The sequence below is a fragment of the Eschscholzia californica genome, unplaced genomic scaffold, assembly GCF_041429995.1.
Source record: "Eschscholzia californica isolate CP2 unplaced genomic scaffold, dmEscCali1.0.p SCAF_2, whole genome shotgun sequence".
Lineage (NCBI taxonomy): Eukaryota > Viridiplantae > Streptophyta > Magnoliopsida > Ranunculales > Papaveraceae > Eschscholzia > Eschscholzia californica.
This window is the reverse complement of record NW_028238309.1, coordinates 25,372,090-25,385,091: the sequence shown is the minus strand read 5'-3', so window position 1 is coordinate 25,385,091 and position 13,002 is coordinate 25,372,090. Positions and strand designations below refer to the sequence as shown.

Here is a 13,002-nt window from a genome sequence, read left to right as displayed (position 1 = left end):
TTTTTTGCACTTACCAATATTTATCTAATTTGTTATCGCCTCAACTATTAATACTAAAAATGGTTGGACATTACACATGATACTATCAAATTTAATCACCCAAGTCCTTAAAATAACTTGTAAAGAAAGATTGCCAAACTTTTAAAACTTTGGTGAATCTACTTAATTTGATGATTTTATTGCTTTCAGTCACCGAAAATGCTATAGTTACTTAACCGTTTCTTTACTCGTTAACCAGTCCAATAACCCAAGTGCCATCTCTCTCCGTAAATCTATTGATGCCTACTGGTGTTAGAAATTTTTTTGTGATCAATGCCTATAATTTTATTACTTTTCCTCTACAAATTTGACTCTCTTATTCCTTAAATCTAACTCAAAAAGAGAAACTCTGGATGACAACTTTTGAATTTAAACTTGAAAATCAAAGTAAATTTTCAATATTTGGAGGTGAAACTCAAGTTATTTCTCGAATATTGGCGGTGAAATGTTTTGAAATGGGTCTGGTGAATCTGAAAGAGATTTTTTGGATTTTGGTGGTGAAACTCAAAACATCCCTTTGAATTCGAAAAACATCCTTCTTTTTCTTATTGATCCCTTACTTTTGCTATATATATATATATATATACACACTAGGGTATAGCCCGTGCCCTGTGCACGGATTTTCTAATAATTATATTATAGAAGAGTAATAAATATATAGTAAAAATGATAAAGATGTTTAAAATGGAAATATGATAGAGAGAGATAGGTTTAAATATATATTCATATACAATAGGTAGTTATGGGAGATTGTTCTGGTTGTGGGCAGTAGTTTTGGCTGAGGTAGTTTCAACCGAATTTGATAGAGAGAGATTTTAGGGAGAAAGTTAAGGGATTATTGATTGTGGGTAATCGAATTGGTAGAGAGATTGGGTAGTTAGAATCGAATTGGAAAAGAGATTTTAGGGAGAAGAAGATGTGGGCAGTTTTTTTGTTATTATTTAAGACATAAATAGCCTTTAGCATATATCTAATTACGAAATTTGTTATAAAAATCTGACGGACACGAATATCTCATAGATAAATCGTACGGTCCATCTACAAAAAGCCATTGCGCTATATATAATATATATATATATATATATATATATATATATGTCCCCACTGATCAAAATGTTGAACAACAAGCCACAAACAAAGATCCATTGGTTCCACTCGAAATAGGAATGAGATTTAGTAGTGATGATGGGTAATTTAGTTTTCAAGAAATGTGCTAAGAAAAAAGGATTTTATATTAGGAAGATATCAAGAGTGAAAGATTTAGATGGGAATGACGTTATATAGCATTTTTGTGTTCTAGATAAGGCAATAAAATTTGTAAGACTAACAAGTCATTGAAGCCATAACCACGACATTAGTCCTACAACATCTCGGTACTTCAAATGTAACAGAACTATTAGTAAGACTGTGAAAAGACAACTCGAGTTATGTGATAAAGCAGGTATCACAGTGAACAAAAATTTCCATTGACCCGTTAGTGGGTACGATAATGTCCTTTTACAAAAAAGGATGTTTAGAGTTTCTTAGAAGAAAAAAGAAGGAAACAATTTAGTAAGGCTATGCAAAATCATTAAAAAAAAATTTCTTGAAAATGGTTGAACAAAGAAAATGAGTTCTTCTTTAAAATCGATCAGGACGAATATGCTCGGCTAAAAAGAAGCCTAAACAAATAAAGGGAGAAAGATTGAATTTTTTTTCCAACACAAGTGGTCGATTTACAGAGAGAGGGAGATACGAGAGCGAGAAAGAGAGAGAGAGGGAGAGAGAGAGAGGGAGAGAGAGAGTGAGTGAGTTACAGGAGAGAGAAGGTTGTTGAGTAGTTTTTAGGGGTTTTTAGTTTTTAAAATCTTGACCGTTCAATATTGAACGTCCAAATTTAAGTCAATTTTTCAAACTTTCAATTCACATGGGTGACTCGACTGGTTAAGAGGTGAGTAAACGGTTGAGTAACGGTAGCACTTCCTTTCAGTCACCGAGCGAAAAATCATAATATGCAACAGTAATGGTATATCTCATATTAATCAATTTTAGTTAAAATATAAGATGGCTTACCATTGATTTCGTTTATAATTATTAGATTTACAACTCTAAACTTTGAACAAAAAAAAAAAAGATTTACTACTCTAAGGTAAAGGTAGTGGTTCAGGATATGGGAGACACTTATGGACAAAATGTTCCGTAGACATTTCAAGACATGTTGGTACGTTTATCGATCCATAGACAAAATGTCTTTATAGACATTGCAAGACATTAAGTTTATAGACAAAATATCTTGGAGACATTTCAAGACATTTAGTTCATAAACAAAATGTCTTATAGACATTTCAAGACGTCTGGTCCAAAGACAAAATGTTCTGGGGACATTTTAAGATATTGAATCCATAGACAAAATGAGTAATGGATATTCACGGTTGTCTACGAAAGTACGACAAACATATATCTGAAATGTTAGTACAAATATATTATTTCATATGATTAAACAATAATGATAATATTAAAATAATAAATGTCCACCAATTGTCTATTAATGTCTACAGATATCCAAGAATATCTACAAACATTGAAAAATATATTTTTGAAATATTAGTACAAATATATTATTTCATATGATTAAACAACAATGATTTCAAATGTCCATAAAACCAATTTGTCTTGAAATGTCCATATTTCGTGTCTCAAACGAATAACAAAGACATTTCGAGACAGTTGAAATGTCTCAAACGAAAACACATACATTTGGAGACATTTGAAATGTCTCCAACCAATATCACGGACATTTAGAAACATATAGAGACATTTGATTTGTTCCAAAAGAATATCACAGACATTTGGAGACATTTAAAATACCCCCAACATAGATATTTAGAGACATTTAAAATGTCTCCAACTAATAACAGGGATACCAATGTCTTGAACCACTACCACCCCCTAAGAGCATCTCTAATGCAAAACTCAAAAAAATCTCTATTCATCCTATGTGTTAAGTTCCAATTGACATTCTCACTCCTAGGAGGCGTTAATCGAGATTCTTAATTTTTTTATGTCTCCAATACAAAATTCTAAAATTATCTTATTTACTATGTGGCATAGTTATTTTTGTAAATAAATAATTAGTTATTTTAGAAAATGGGAGATTTTAAAGGCAATGCCCAAACTTGTTAATGGCAAGCATTTCTAAAGGCAATCTCTGAAATGGTTAAAGGCAATGCGCGTACAGGAGGCAATGCCGTAACTAATGTTTGACCTAGATCGTTAGGTCGTGTCGACCATAATAGTAAAAAAATAAAAATAAATCTTCGTCTTCCTTCTTCTTCTTCTTCTTCTTTCTGCTCTCTCTCTCTCTCTCTCTCTCTCTCTCTCTCTCTCTCTCTCTCTCTCTCTCTCTCTCTCTCTCTCTACTAAACCCATCTTTAGATCTCCATTGTCAAATTGTTTCCTCAATAATAGGTTCATGATACTAATTAAAACTTTTAGTTGCAGCTTTCATGATCTTCTCGTGACCATCTAAATCAAACCATCTTAACCAAGGCAGATAATCTGATATACAAAATGCATATAAATGAGATAAAACCCTAAAAAGTGCATCAACATGTTCTTCTTCTTGAAAACTAGGTCATCCATCTTTACTTCCCTCCCCAAAATACCTCTTAATCTCTTATTGAACATAATCTTTCTAATGACATTTCCACTGTATTGCCTCACTACAAGTCTTAGATCAATCTCTGCACCACAACCCACATCTCCATTAATGGAGTTTTATGATCTTGCTCAAACCCTTTCTTGCACAGGTTATTCATATAGAAAACAAGGTCATTAGCTTCTTCATTTCTCTTCCCAAGTAAACATTTTAGTCTGGAAGGGTTAATAACTTCAGAAGCTACACATAACTCGATTAGGTTTCCGACTACCGGCCATGGCACATGATCAGGAGGAAGTGGAGCTTCTCCTCCTTCTTTGGTGGCGGATGATTGTGACAATTAAGGGTTTTTTCTAATCATTTGATCCAACTTGAATGAAAAATATGAAAAATGTAGAGAGAGAAAGAAGAGAATAGGAAAAGGAAGGAGAGAAGAAAAGATTTAAGGTCATCGGCCTGAGATCGCGTGCCGGTGACTTTTTGCCGGAGAAAGAAAAAAATAGAGGTGGGTAATAAATACCTTCACGTTTAGGCATTGCCTTTAACAATACTTGGTCCATTTGTTTTGACCAAGTCATTAGTGAAAAATACATTGCCTTTAACAAGTTTGTCCATTGCCTATAAAATTTCCCTTAGAAAATAAAGAAGACTCGATTTCTATTGATTGAAAATTAAATATTGATGAGTTGGACAATTCGAGATATCTAAAGAGGACACTCTTTTTAGAGTCTCTTGAGATATCTTTATTCCACCCTCGACACGTCATCTTAGAGAGTCAAATCTAGTGTTGCATTGGAGAGGATTTTTAATAAAAAACTCAAAAAATCTTAGGTGGCACTCGGAGTTTCTAAGATTGAGTGTTGCTTGGAGATGCTCTAAAACACAACGAAAAACTCACTCCCAATTCTAACATTGTGAGTCATCAACCTAGTTTATAAACTTAGAACACGTAGCAATCTAACATTCAACACATGTCCCATTTTCTCTTTTACAAAGCTGACTATTCAAAACCGCCATTCTCACTCCCACTTCTCTGTTTATAGATCTTCTCATCCCTTATCTTCTTCATCATCATCTCAATTCCATATTCAAAGATATCAGAAACAACCCAATACTAACACTCTCTCTCTCTCTCTCTCTCAAACAATGGCATCTGATAAAGCTACAACAAGATCTGAAACAGAAGCAAAGGAAGTTCATGAAGATCAGCCAAGAGTGTCAAAACTAGCTACCCATTTTGAATCTCTAGCTGAGAAAGCAAAAAACTCAGGACTTCAAGTCAGTGATGAAGAAAAAGAAACCCATACTGAGAAAATGAAAGAACCCCATACTGGTAAAGAAAGAGGAACTCACAGGAAAGTTAGTACTCATGAAAAGCATATTCAATCTCAAGATCAATTCAAGGACTCAAATATCAGTCAACATCAAAAAAGTACTACCCAAGGCGGTAATCAGGATCATCAAGATGTTGAAAGTTCAAATTCATTGGAAGAAATTGGAAAATTTAGACAACAAGCACAACAGAACTCCATGGAAGCCATTAATGCAGCAGAAGAGAGATATCAAAAGGCCAAAGGAGGTCAAAATGATGTGAAAAACTCACCTTCATTGGAGGAAATTGGAGAACATAGACAACAAGCACAAGAGAACTCAATGGAAGCCATTAAAGCTGCAGAAGAGAGGTATCAGAAGGCAAAAGAAGCTGGTTCTGCAGCTTTACATGATGTAAAAGAATGTGTTGTTCATGGGTTAAGTGCTGCTTCTACTTATGTTGCTGATAAAAGTGCTAAAGCAAAAGATACCACCATTGAAAAGGGTAGTCAAGCTTTAGGTTACACAGCAGAGAAAGCTCAACAAGGGTTATCTGTGACTAAAGACACAACTTTGGGTGTTGGAAAAACTGCCATGGAAAAAGCTCAACAAGGGTTAAGTGTGACCAAAGATACCACTTTGGGTGTTGGAAAAACTGCCATGGAAAAAGCTCAACAAAGGTTAAATGTAACCAAAGATACCACTTTGGGTGTTGGAAAAACTGCCATTGAAAAAGCTCAACAAGGATTATCTGTGACTAAAGATACTAGTCTGGGTGTTGGGAAAACTGCCATGGAAAAGGCTCAACAAGGGTTAAGTGTGACCAAGGATACCACTTTGGGTGTTGGAAAAACTGCCATTGAAAAAGCTCAACAAGGATTAAGTGTGACAAAAGATACCACTTTAGATGTTGGAAAAACTGCTTTAGATTATACTGGTAAGAAAGCAGTGGAAGCTAAGGATATAGTAGTGACTAGTGGTGGTAGTGCAGTTCATTATGTAGGAGAGAAAGCTGTAGGTGTTAAAGATTCAGCCATTAATGTTGGAAAAAGTGCTGTAAATTATGCTGGTGAGAAGGTTGTTGCAGCTAAAGATGCTACTGTTGAAGCAAGTAAGAAGGGTTTTGGTTTTGCAGGTCAGGCTCCATCTGAAGTTAAAGAAGGAGAAGTAGGTGCAACTAAATCTGCCATGAAAGATACAAGCAAGAAAGTACAAGAAACCAATAAATCATCTGGTATCAGGGTGAGACTTTGATTACTACATTTCAATTTCATTTCTTTGTACTACTTTGATAATAAGTTCAAGCAAGTTGAACCCATTGTAGAATAGAATTGAACTTAATAAGGCACTATAATGCCAGGAATCTGTTAGATAGATGGATTTTGTCCTTAGATTATTTGGTTATAGATTAGAGAGGAAAGGGTATCCCAGGCTACCCATTCTCTTGGGTTTGGGATTCCTAAATATATAAAGATGGAATGAGAAAGGGGATCAGAAACCTAACCCACCCACCGACCCACGCGGATTCAGGATTTCGGAATCTTGACAATGTGATTCCCCTGATACATTCTTGTGTACCAACTACCAACACCAAGTAAGCACCAAACATGGCCTAAATGAAGTCAAGTTCACCCTTAAAATCCAAATCTTGTTGGTCTGGCACGAATTCGCATTACCTTTATTGTGGAGGGGATTTCGAGTATCATATGCATCACTGGTTTGAATTTTGAGATTTTATATCTAACCCTGAAATGGAATGAAATATGTGTTAATGCAGAAAGAAACAGAGCAAACATATGAAGAAAGTGAAGAAGGGAAAGGAGAGAAGAAATATGAGGTTGAAGTGAAAGAGGAGGAAGAAAATAAAGGTGTAGGGATATTGGAAGCAGTTGGAGAAACTCTAGTTGAAATAGCACAGAATGCCAAAGATATAGTTGTTGGCCATGAAAGGGTTGTAGTTGTTGGTCAGGAAGAGAATATTCAGCAGCAGCAGCAGCAGCACTAGAGAGATGATCTATGGAGTTTCATGCTTATAGTTTCTTCTTCATCTTGTTGTTGTTTTTCTTTTCTTTTTTCGTTGGGGAAGTCGGTCTTAAGCAAGTTTGTTTACATCGGATAAATTTGAATATAAGAAGTGTTACTTAAAAGTAAGTATTTCGTTGCGGCATTCTATCGAACATGCACGGGTGGTTTTTGAGAATTCAATTCGATAATCGACATTCTTGTGATCGGGGACTGATTACATATCAAACCCTAGGATCATCACAAATCTTCACCTTCTCACGGATTGGGGCAGTGACAAGAGGCAAATTTCTTGAACATAAACATTATAATTTATACCCTAATCTAAAGAAAGAACCATAGATATTGAACTTTAAAAGGAAAATGCACTTAGAAATTGTAAATTATGTCAAACAAAAATCACAACTTGTAACCTTAGATCAAAATCTACATTTTCACACAAAATACAAGAACACCCACAAACCTAAACTTGAATCTATACAATAAAATAGTAGAAAATAGGTGACTAAGATGACTGCAATTATAGAAATTTCAACATGGGATCTGAGAAGTGAACCATTCCATCACATGAATTGGAGCTTTAATCAGTTCAAGTGCAAGTTCAACTATGATTGTTACACATAAACAACAAGGGCATATGCAAGTTAACAACAATCTGCAAAAAATCAAATTGGTAGATGATAAAGAAAACCCAGATCAAGAATTACCAAGGAACAGAAAAACTGAATAGGATTAGTTAATTTAGAGAGAGGAAGATGAGGAATTAGTAAATTACCCAACAATCCAGATGACAATACCAACAATGGAGATTAGAAGAGATAAAAAGGCAAAAGGAAGACCTAGAAGGAATCCTAATGGTCTGCAGTCACCATCACAACACATCTTTGCTGGTTTTCTTCTTCTTTAATATGTTCCGGAGTTGCTAAACGTCGGACTCTCTCTCTCTCTCTCTTTATCTATCTATCTCAATCAGTTGTTATACAAACACGTTTCCACCCAAAACTTGACAACGATAAAGATTCAGAAGAATTTTGGGTTAAAAAATGATAAGATTCAAGAAAAAAATTATGCATTTCAACAAAAAAAAAAAAAAAGTTATGCACTAAAAAAAATGTTATACACACACTTTGAAGCAGGGACTAGGGAATCAGGATAGGCATCTCATCAAAAAAAAAATCAGGATAGGCCGGGTGTATGGACTACGCTGAATGGGCTATGAAACTTTATGTCCAGTGTTCAACAAAAAAAACTTTATGTCCACTAAAATTATTGGGCGGACTTAAACCGACAATTCATCTTTTTTTTTTTTTTTTTTTGTTAAGAGGTTCAAATCATATTAAGAAATTAAAGTGTTATTACAGTACAAAGGAACTAAAAAGAAAGGAATTCTATTCCAAGATTCAGATTTATTCTTCTTCCTCGCTCGCTTCGCGAGCTTGTCCGCTGGCATATTAAATTTCCTGTTAATGTAATTAAATTTCACTCTATTTATCTGGTTTTTGATTTCATGGATTTTCTTGATGTGAACTCGTGATTGCCATTGAACCTCATGCTTGGAATTCTGGATATGTCTGATGATATTAATGTTATCACTTTCTATGATGATATCTTTATAGTTATGTTCCGCCGCCCAGAGAAGGCCATTTAGAATAGCGACAGCCTCGCCTTCTTCACTATTCCTGTTCCTGGATATAGACGTATGCGCTTCTATGAAATTTGCTCCAGCGTCATGAATAATTAAACTAGTACCTGTTATTTCATTCACATTAATGAAAGATGCATCTACATTAATTTTCAACCATGAATATTCTGGAGGATTCCATTTAGTTTGTATGGGTTTGTTCTTGTTATTATTTAATAACACCTTTTTTGGAAAGTTATAAATCATTCTGATAATATGGGAGAGGTCATTAATTCCGTATTGAAAACAATGATCACATCTAGTTTTCCATATTATCCACAGAATAGTGGATAGAAGGTTTTGATAAGCTGCGTCGCAAAATTGAGGGGTGTGTTCCCAAGAAAAGATCCATTCTGTCAAATTCACAATATTTTCTGAGATAATATTAAAATAGAACCAAATATTCTTTGCTAGAGGACAATGTAAGAGTGCGTGCTCTATAGATTTAATCTCATTACAATTTGGGCAAAGTAGATTATTATTAATAAATTTCCCAATTCTCTTCCTAACTGGGAGGGCTTTAGTACATATCTTCCATATAAAGACTTGAATTCTAGGAACATTAGGGAGATTCCAAATAAATTTCCAATTAGGATTAAAAATTGTGGGGGAATTCATACTAGTGCAAAGGTAATTATACATGGATTTAACTGTGAATTTACCCGATTTTGTTAGCTTCCACATCCGCTGGTCTTCTCCTACCGTACAAATAGGGATTGATTTGATAAGGTTTTGTGTCTGGTGATCAAAGATATTATTGAGGGTCTCGTCATCCCATCTATTGTTATTAATTAACTGTGCCACCTTCGTTATATGACTTTCGCTATTTGTGTTTTGCGTAGGTATATTATCTGGGATCCAATTATCTGACCAAATATTAATCTGATTACCATTATGGACCTCCCAAGTTGTTAAATCTTCTATCAGATATAGCTGTTTACTGATTGTCTTCCAAAGCCAAGAGTGATGGGGTTTTACAGGACCTGGGGACACTGTACAAGGAAAATACTTAGCTTTCAGAAACCGAACCCACATAGCATTAGGTTCCGCCTTAAGCCTCCAGGCTAATTTACTGAGCATTGCTGAGTTGTCTAGCTCAGTACGATGTATACCCAATCCTCCCAAGGCTTTAGGAAGGCAAATGGACAACCACGATTTCGTACAGATGCCCTTAGACTTACCCCACCAGAACGACTTTTGAATAGTCGTAATGCTTTTGCTGATGCCTCTAGGAATGGCAAAGCATTGCATTTGGTATCGGGGTACGGCGGCTGCTATTGTCGATATAACAATAGTGCGCCCAGCTTGAGAAAGGAATGAAAAATTCCATTTCTCTAGTTTATTCTTAATCTGCTTTAGGATATCCTTAAAAGCATTATTTTTGTTAGCTCCGATAAAAAGTTGCGCCCCTAAATATTTATCTGAGGGAGACGCGTTTTTAACTTTAAGAGCGCGCATAATAATACGCTTAAACTTCGGATGAGAGTTTTTAGAGTAGAAAATATTGGACTTCTTATAATTAATCATCTGACCTGAAGAGTCACAGAAGGTCTTAAGAATGCTTTTAAGTATGTGAATGTTATCCAAGGAGTTTCGACCGAAGATAATGCAATCATCAGCGAACAGAAGATGTGAAATGGTAAGGTCAGTATTATTAGTAGGGAACCCCTTAAAAGTATCTAGGTCCTGATTAGCTGCTAACAGTCTACTCAGACCTTCCATAGCTAAAATAAAGAGGAAAGGGGAAAGGGGGTCACCTTGTCTAATACCTCTGGTCGGATAAAAGGTGCCCCCGGGGTGACCATTTATCAGCACTGCCATAGAGGAGGTGGTGAGGCACGTATTAATCATCCTAATCCAATGCTCCGAATATCCTAGCTTCCTCATAATGTCTGTTAGAAAACTCCACTCAATTCTATCGAAAGCTTTGGACATATCTAGTTTCAAACCAAAGTATCCTGTCGCTCCTTTCATCTTTTTCATGGAATGTATAATTTCCTGTCCAATGATAATATTATCTGCAATTTGTCTACCCGGTAGATAAGCCGCCTGAACCGGAGTAATAATGTCGTTAAGAGTATCTTTGAACCTATCAGCTAGAATTTTTGTGATGATCTTATAAGTAGTATTCAGAAGACTAATGGGCCTGTAGTCCGCCGGGATCTGTGGTGTAGCCGTTTTCGGGATAAGACAGATGTGTGTGTGATTGGCTTCACCAGGAAGAGAGGCGGAGAGGAAAAAATTGTGAATCAGTTGATGGATATCAGGGCTGACAGTATCCCAATTGGTTTGAAAGAAAAAAGGAGGGTAACCATCGGGTCCCGGAGCCGCTTCTCTCTTAAGACCCTTAATAGCATTATTAATCTCATATTCATCAGGTATGGCATTAAGTTTGTTATTTTGTTGTGTGGAGATAGTCGGGTGAAAAAGATTGAGAATGTTAGGTGCGGTAGTAGTGTGATCAGAAGTATTAATATCTAAAAGATGTGTGGTAAAAATATCTTGAATATGATCCATATTCTCCTGCCAGTCTCCATTGCTATCTTTAATAGCCCTAATCTTATTATGGCGATTTCGCTGAATGGCCTGTGAATGAAAGAATTTGGTATTCTTGTCACCCACCGTAATAAAGTTATTTCTGGATTTTTCTTTCCAGATATTTTCTTGGTTTAGGAACAATTGTTCCAGCTGCTCATTCAACCTAGTTAGCTCCTCTCTATTGCTACAATTGTTGATTCTTTCGGTCAGACTCTTAATATTACTATCTATATTACCGAAAACCTTTTTATTCCAAACTGTTAAGTGCTTACTTAACTTCTTCAGCTTCCCTTGAATATCCTGATTGACACTCCATTTCTCCGCAATAAAATCATGGCAATCTGGATGATTCATCCAAGTACGGATGAATTTAAAGGGTTTAGTCTTACTATGTATATTATTATTATCAGCCAGAAGGATGGGAAGGTGATCCGATCCCACAGAATCGAGATGAGTAATACTAGCTAATTGGTAAGTCTGAAGCCAATGAAAGTTAGAGAGAGCTCTATCTAGTCTTTCTTGGATCAATTTCTCACCAAATTGCTTGTTACTCCATGTGTACGGACTCCCCTGGAATCCCATATCTGTTAGTTCCAGCTGACTGATGATAGAAAGGATCCTAGCTAAGTGAGAATTTGTGGCTGAGGAGCCACCTTTTTTCTCCTCTTTATCTAAGACACTATTAAAGTCTCCTATGACCGTCCAAGGCATATTCTTGTCTACTTTAAGGTTGGTAAGAGTTTTCCAAGGTTTCAGTTTATTCTTGTGATAAGGGCAGCCGTAAAACCCCGTAATGAAGGTGTTGAAACTATTGTTCGAGTTGACGATATTAGCATGTATCACATTATTATCAGAGTATAAAATGGTAGTGTTTAAATGGTGTTTCCAGTACATTACAAGTCCTCCCGCTTTATTGATGGGATCAACAAAGTGACTGCTGTAGCATTTTTGAAGCTTTATGTTCTTATTAATTAAGTTGGCTCTATTCTTAGTTTCCGCTAGGAAAATTATGTCCGGGTTATATCTATTAATTAAATTCAACAGATGCTTTTTGGTTAGGAATTGGGCTATCCCTCTAACATTCCAACTAAGGATAGTGGGGCTCTGATTTGGTGGGCTCTGCATTAGGGCCCGAGGAATAAAAAAGGCTATATATTTGTAGGCAGTCCCCGAACTAATCCCTCCCCTACCTCTAAGAAACTAGTGACAAATGATCCAACTTAAGTCCTCACTATAAGATTAAAGGAGGAAAGCCTACTGAAAAGGCAATAAAAACCAAAGTGAATAAGTAACTAGCTAAACTAATGACTATACAATACTGATGCTACAATAAAGCTCTTAGATCGATAAGAGAATCTAAAGGAGATAATAAACCTAAGATATAAGAAAACCAGAAGAGATAAAAACCACCTAAGATGAAAGATACTAACTACATAAGTGTATATATATATATATATATATATATATATATATATATTACTTGATATTTAATATTATAGAAAAACAAAAGACAGAGATCAAGAGAGAAAAAAAACCAAAGAGAACAAAACCAACCTAAAACTATAATCCTATATATATATATATATATTATTATTGTTTATTTTTTTTTTTATTATTTTTTTTATTATTTTTTTTTTTTTATTTTTAAATTTTATATGAACAAAATACAAACAACCTAGGAATCTATATCAGAGATTCAGCATCCATGGAGAGAAATGCAATAAGCTAATTAACTAACCAAAAGTGAGATTATAGTCTTTAGGGTTAGGGTTTC

General features: G+C 35.2%; 2 protein-coding genes across 3 annotated transcripts; one reads left to right on the top strand and one right to left on the bottom strand.

The window, feature by feature from the left end:
* Positions 1–4,591: 4,591 nt before the first annotated feature.
* LOC147557111 (signaling peptide TAXIMIN 1) lies at positions 4,592–8,060 on the bottom strand. Of its 2 annotated transcripts, none has more exons than XR_015233859.1 (2): positions 7,785–7,883; positions 4,592–6,733 (listed from the first exon to the last, which is right to left on the bottom strand). XR_015233859.1 is itself a non-coding variant. In XM_086658114.1 (2 exons), the coding sequence occupies exons 1-2, from the start codon at positions 7,889–7,891 to the stop codon at positions 7,541–7,543; spliced, it is 231 nt and encodes a 76-aa protein (XP_086514240.1). In that variant the 5' UTR covers positions 7,892–8,060; the 3' UTR covers positions 7,355–7,540. The 2 variants fall into 2 exon arrangements, 1 of the variants encoding a protein (XP_086514240.1); XM_086658114.1 differs by lacking the exon at positions 4,592–6,733 and adding an exon at positions 7,355–7,664 and having other exon boundaries at positions 7,785–8,060.
* LOC147557112 (late embryogenesis abundant domain-containing protein / LEA domain-containing protein) lies at positions 4,823–7,138 on the top strand. The gene is made up of 2 exons (XM_086658113.1): positions 4,823–6,229; positions 6,765–7,138. The coding sequence occupies exons 1-2, from the start codon at positions 4,823–4,825 to the stop codon at positions 6,990–6,992; spliced, it is 1,635 nt and encodes a 544-aa protein (XP_086514239.1). The 3' UTR covers positions 6,993–7,138.
* Positions 8,061–13,002: the final 4,942 nt, after the last annotated feature.

Excerpts from the sequence above, each read along its gene's own strand:
- LOC147557112 (XM_086658113.1), top strand. The coding sequence starts at position 4,823 with ATGGCATCTGATAAAGCTACAACAAGATCTGAAACAGAAGCAAAGGAA. Across the intron at positions 6,230-6,764 it reads ATAAATCATCTGGTATCAGG|AAAGAAACAGAGCAAACATA; the intron begins GTGAGACTTTGA and ends GTGTTAATGCAG.
- LOC147557111 (XM_086658114.1), bottom strand. The coding sequence starts at position 7,891 with ATGTGTTGTGATGGTGACTGCAGACCATTAGGATTCCTTCTAGGTCTT. Across the intron at positions 7,665-7,784 it reads ATTGTCATCTGGATTGTTGG|ATTGTTGTTAACTTGCATAT; the intron begins GTAATTTACTAA and ends GATTTTTTGCAG.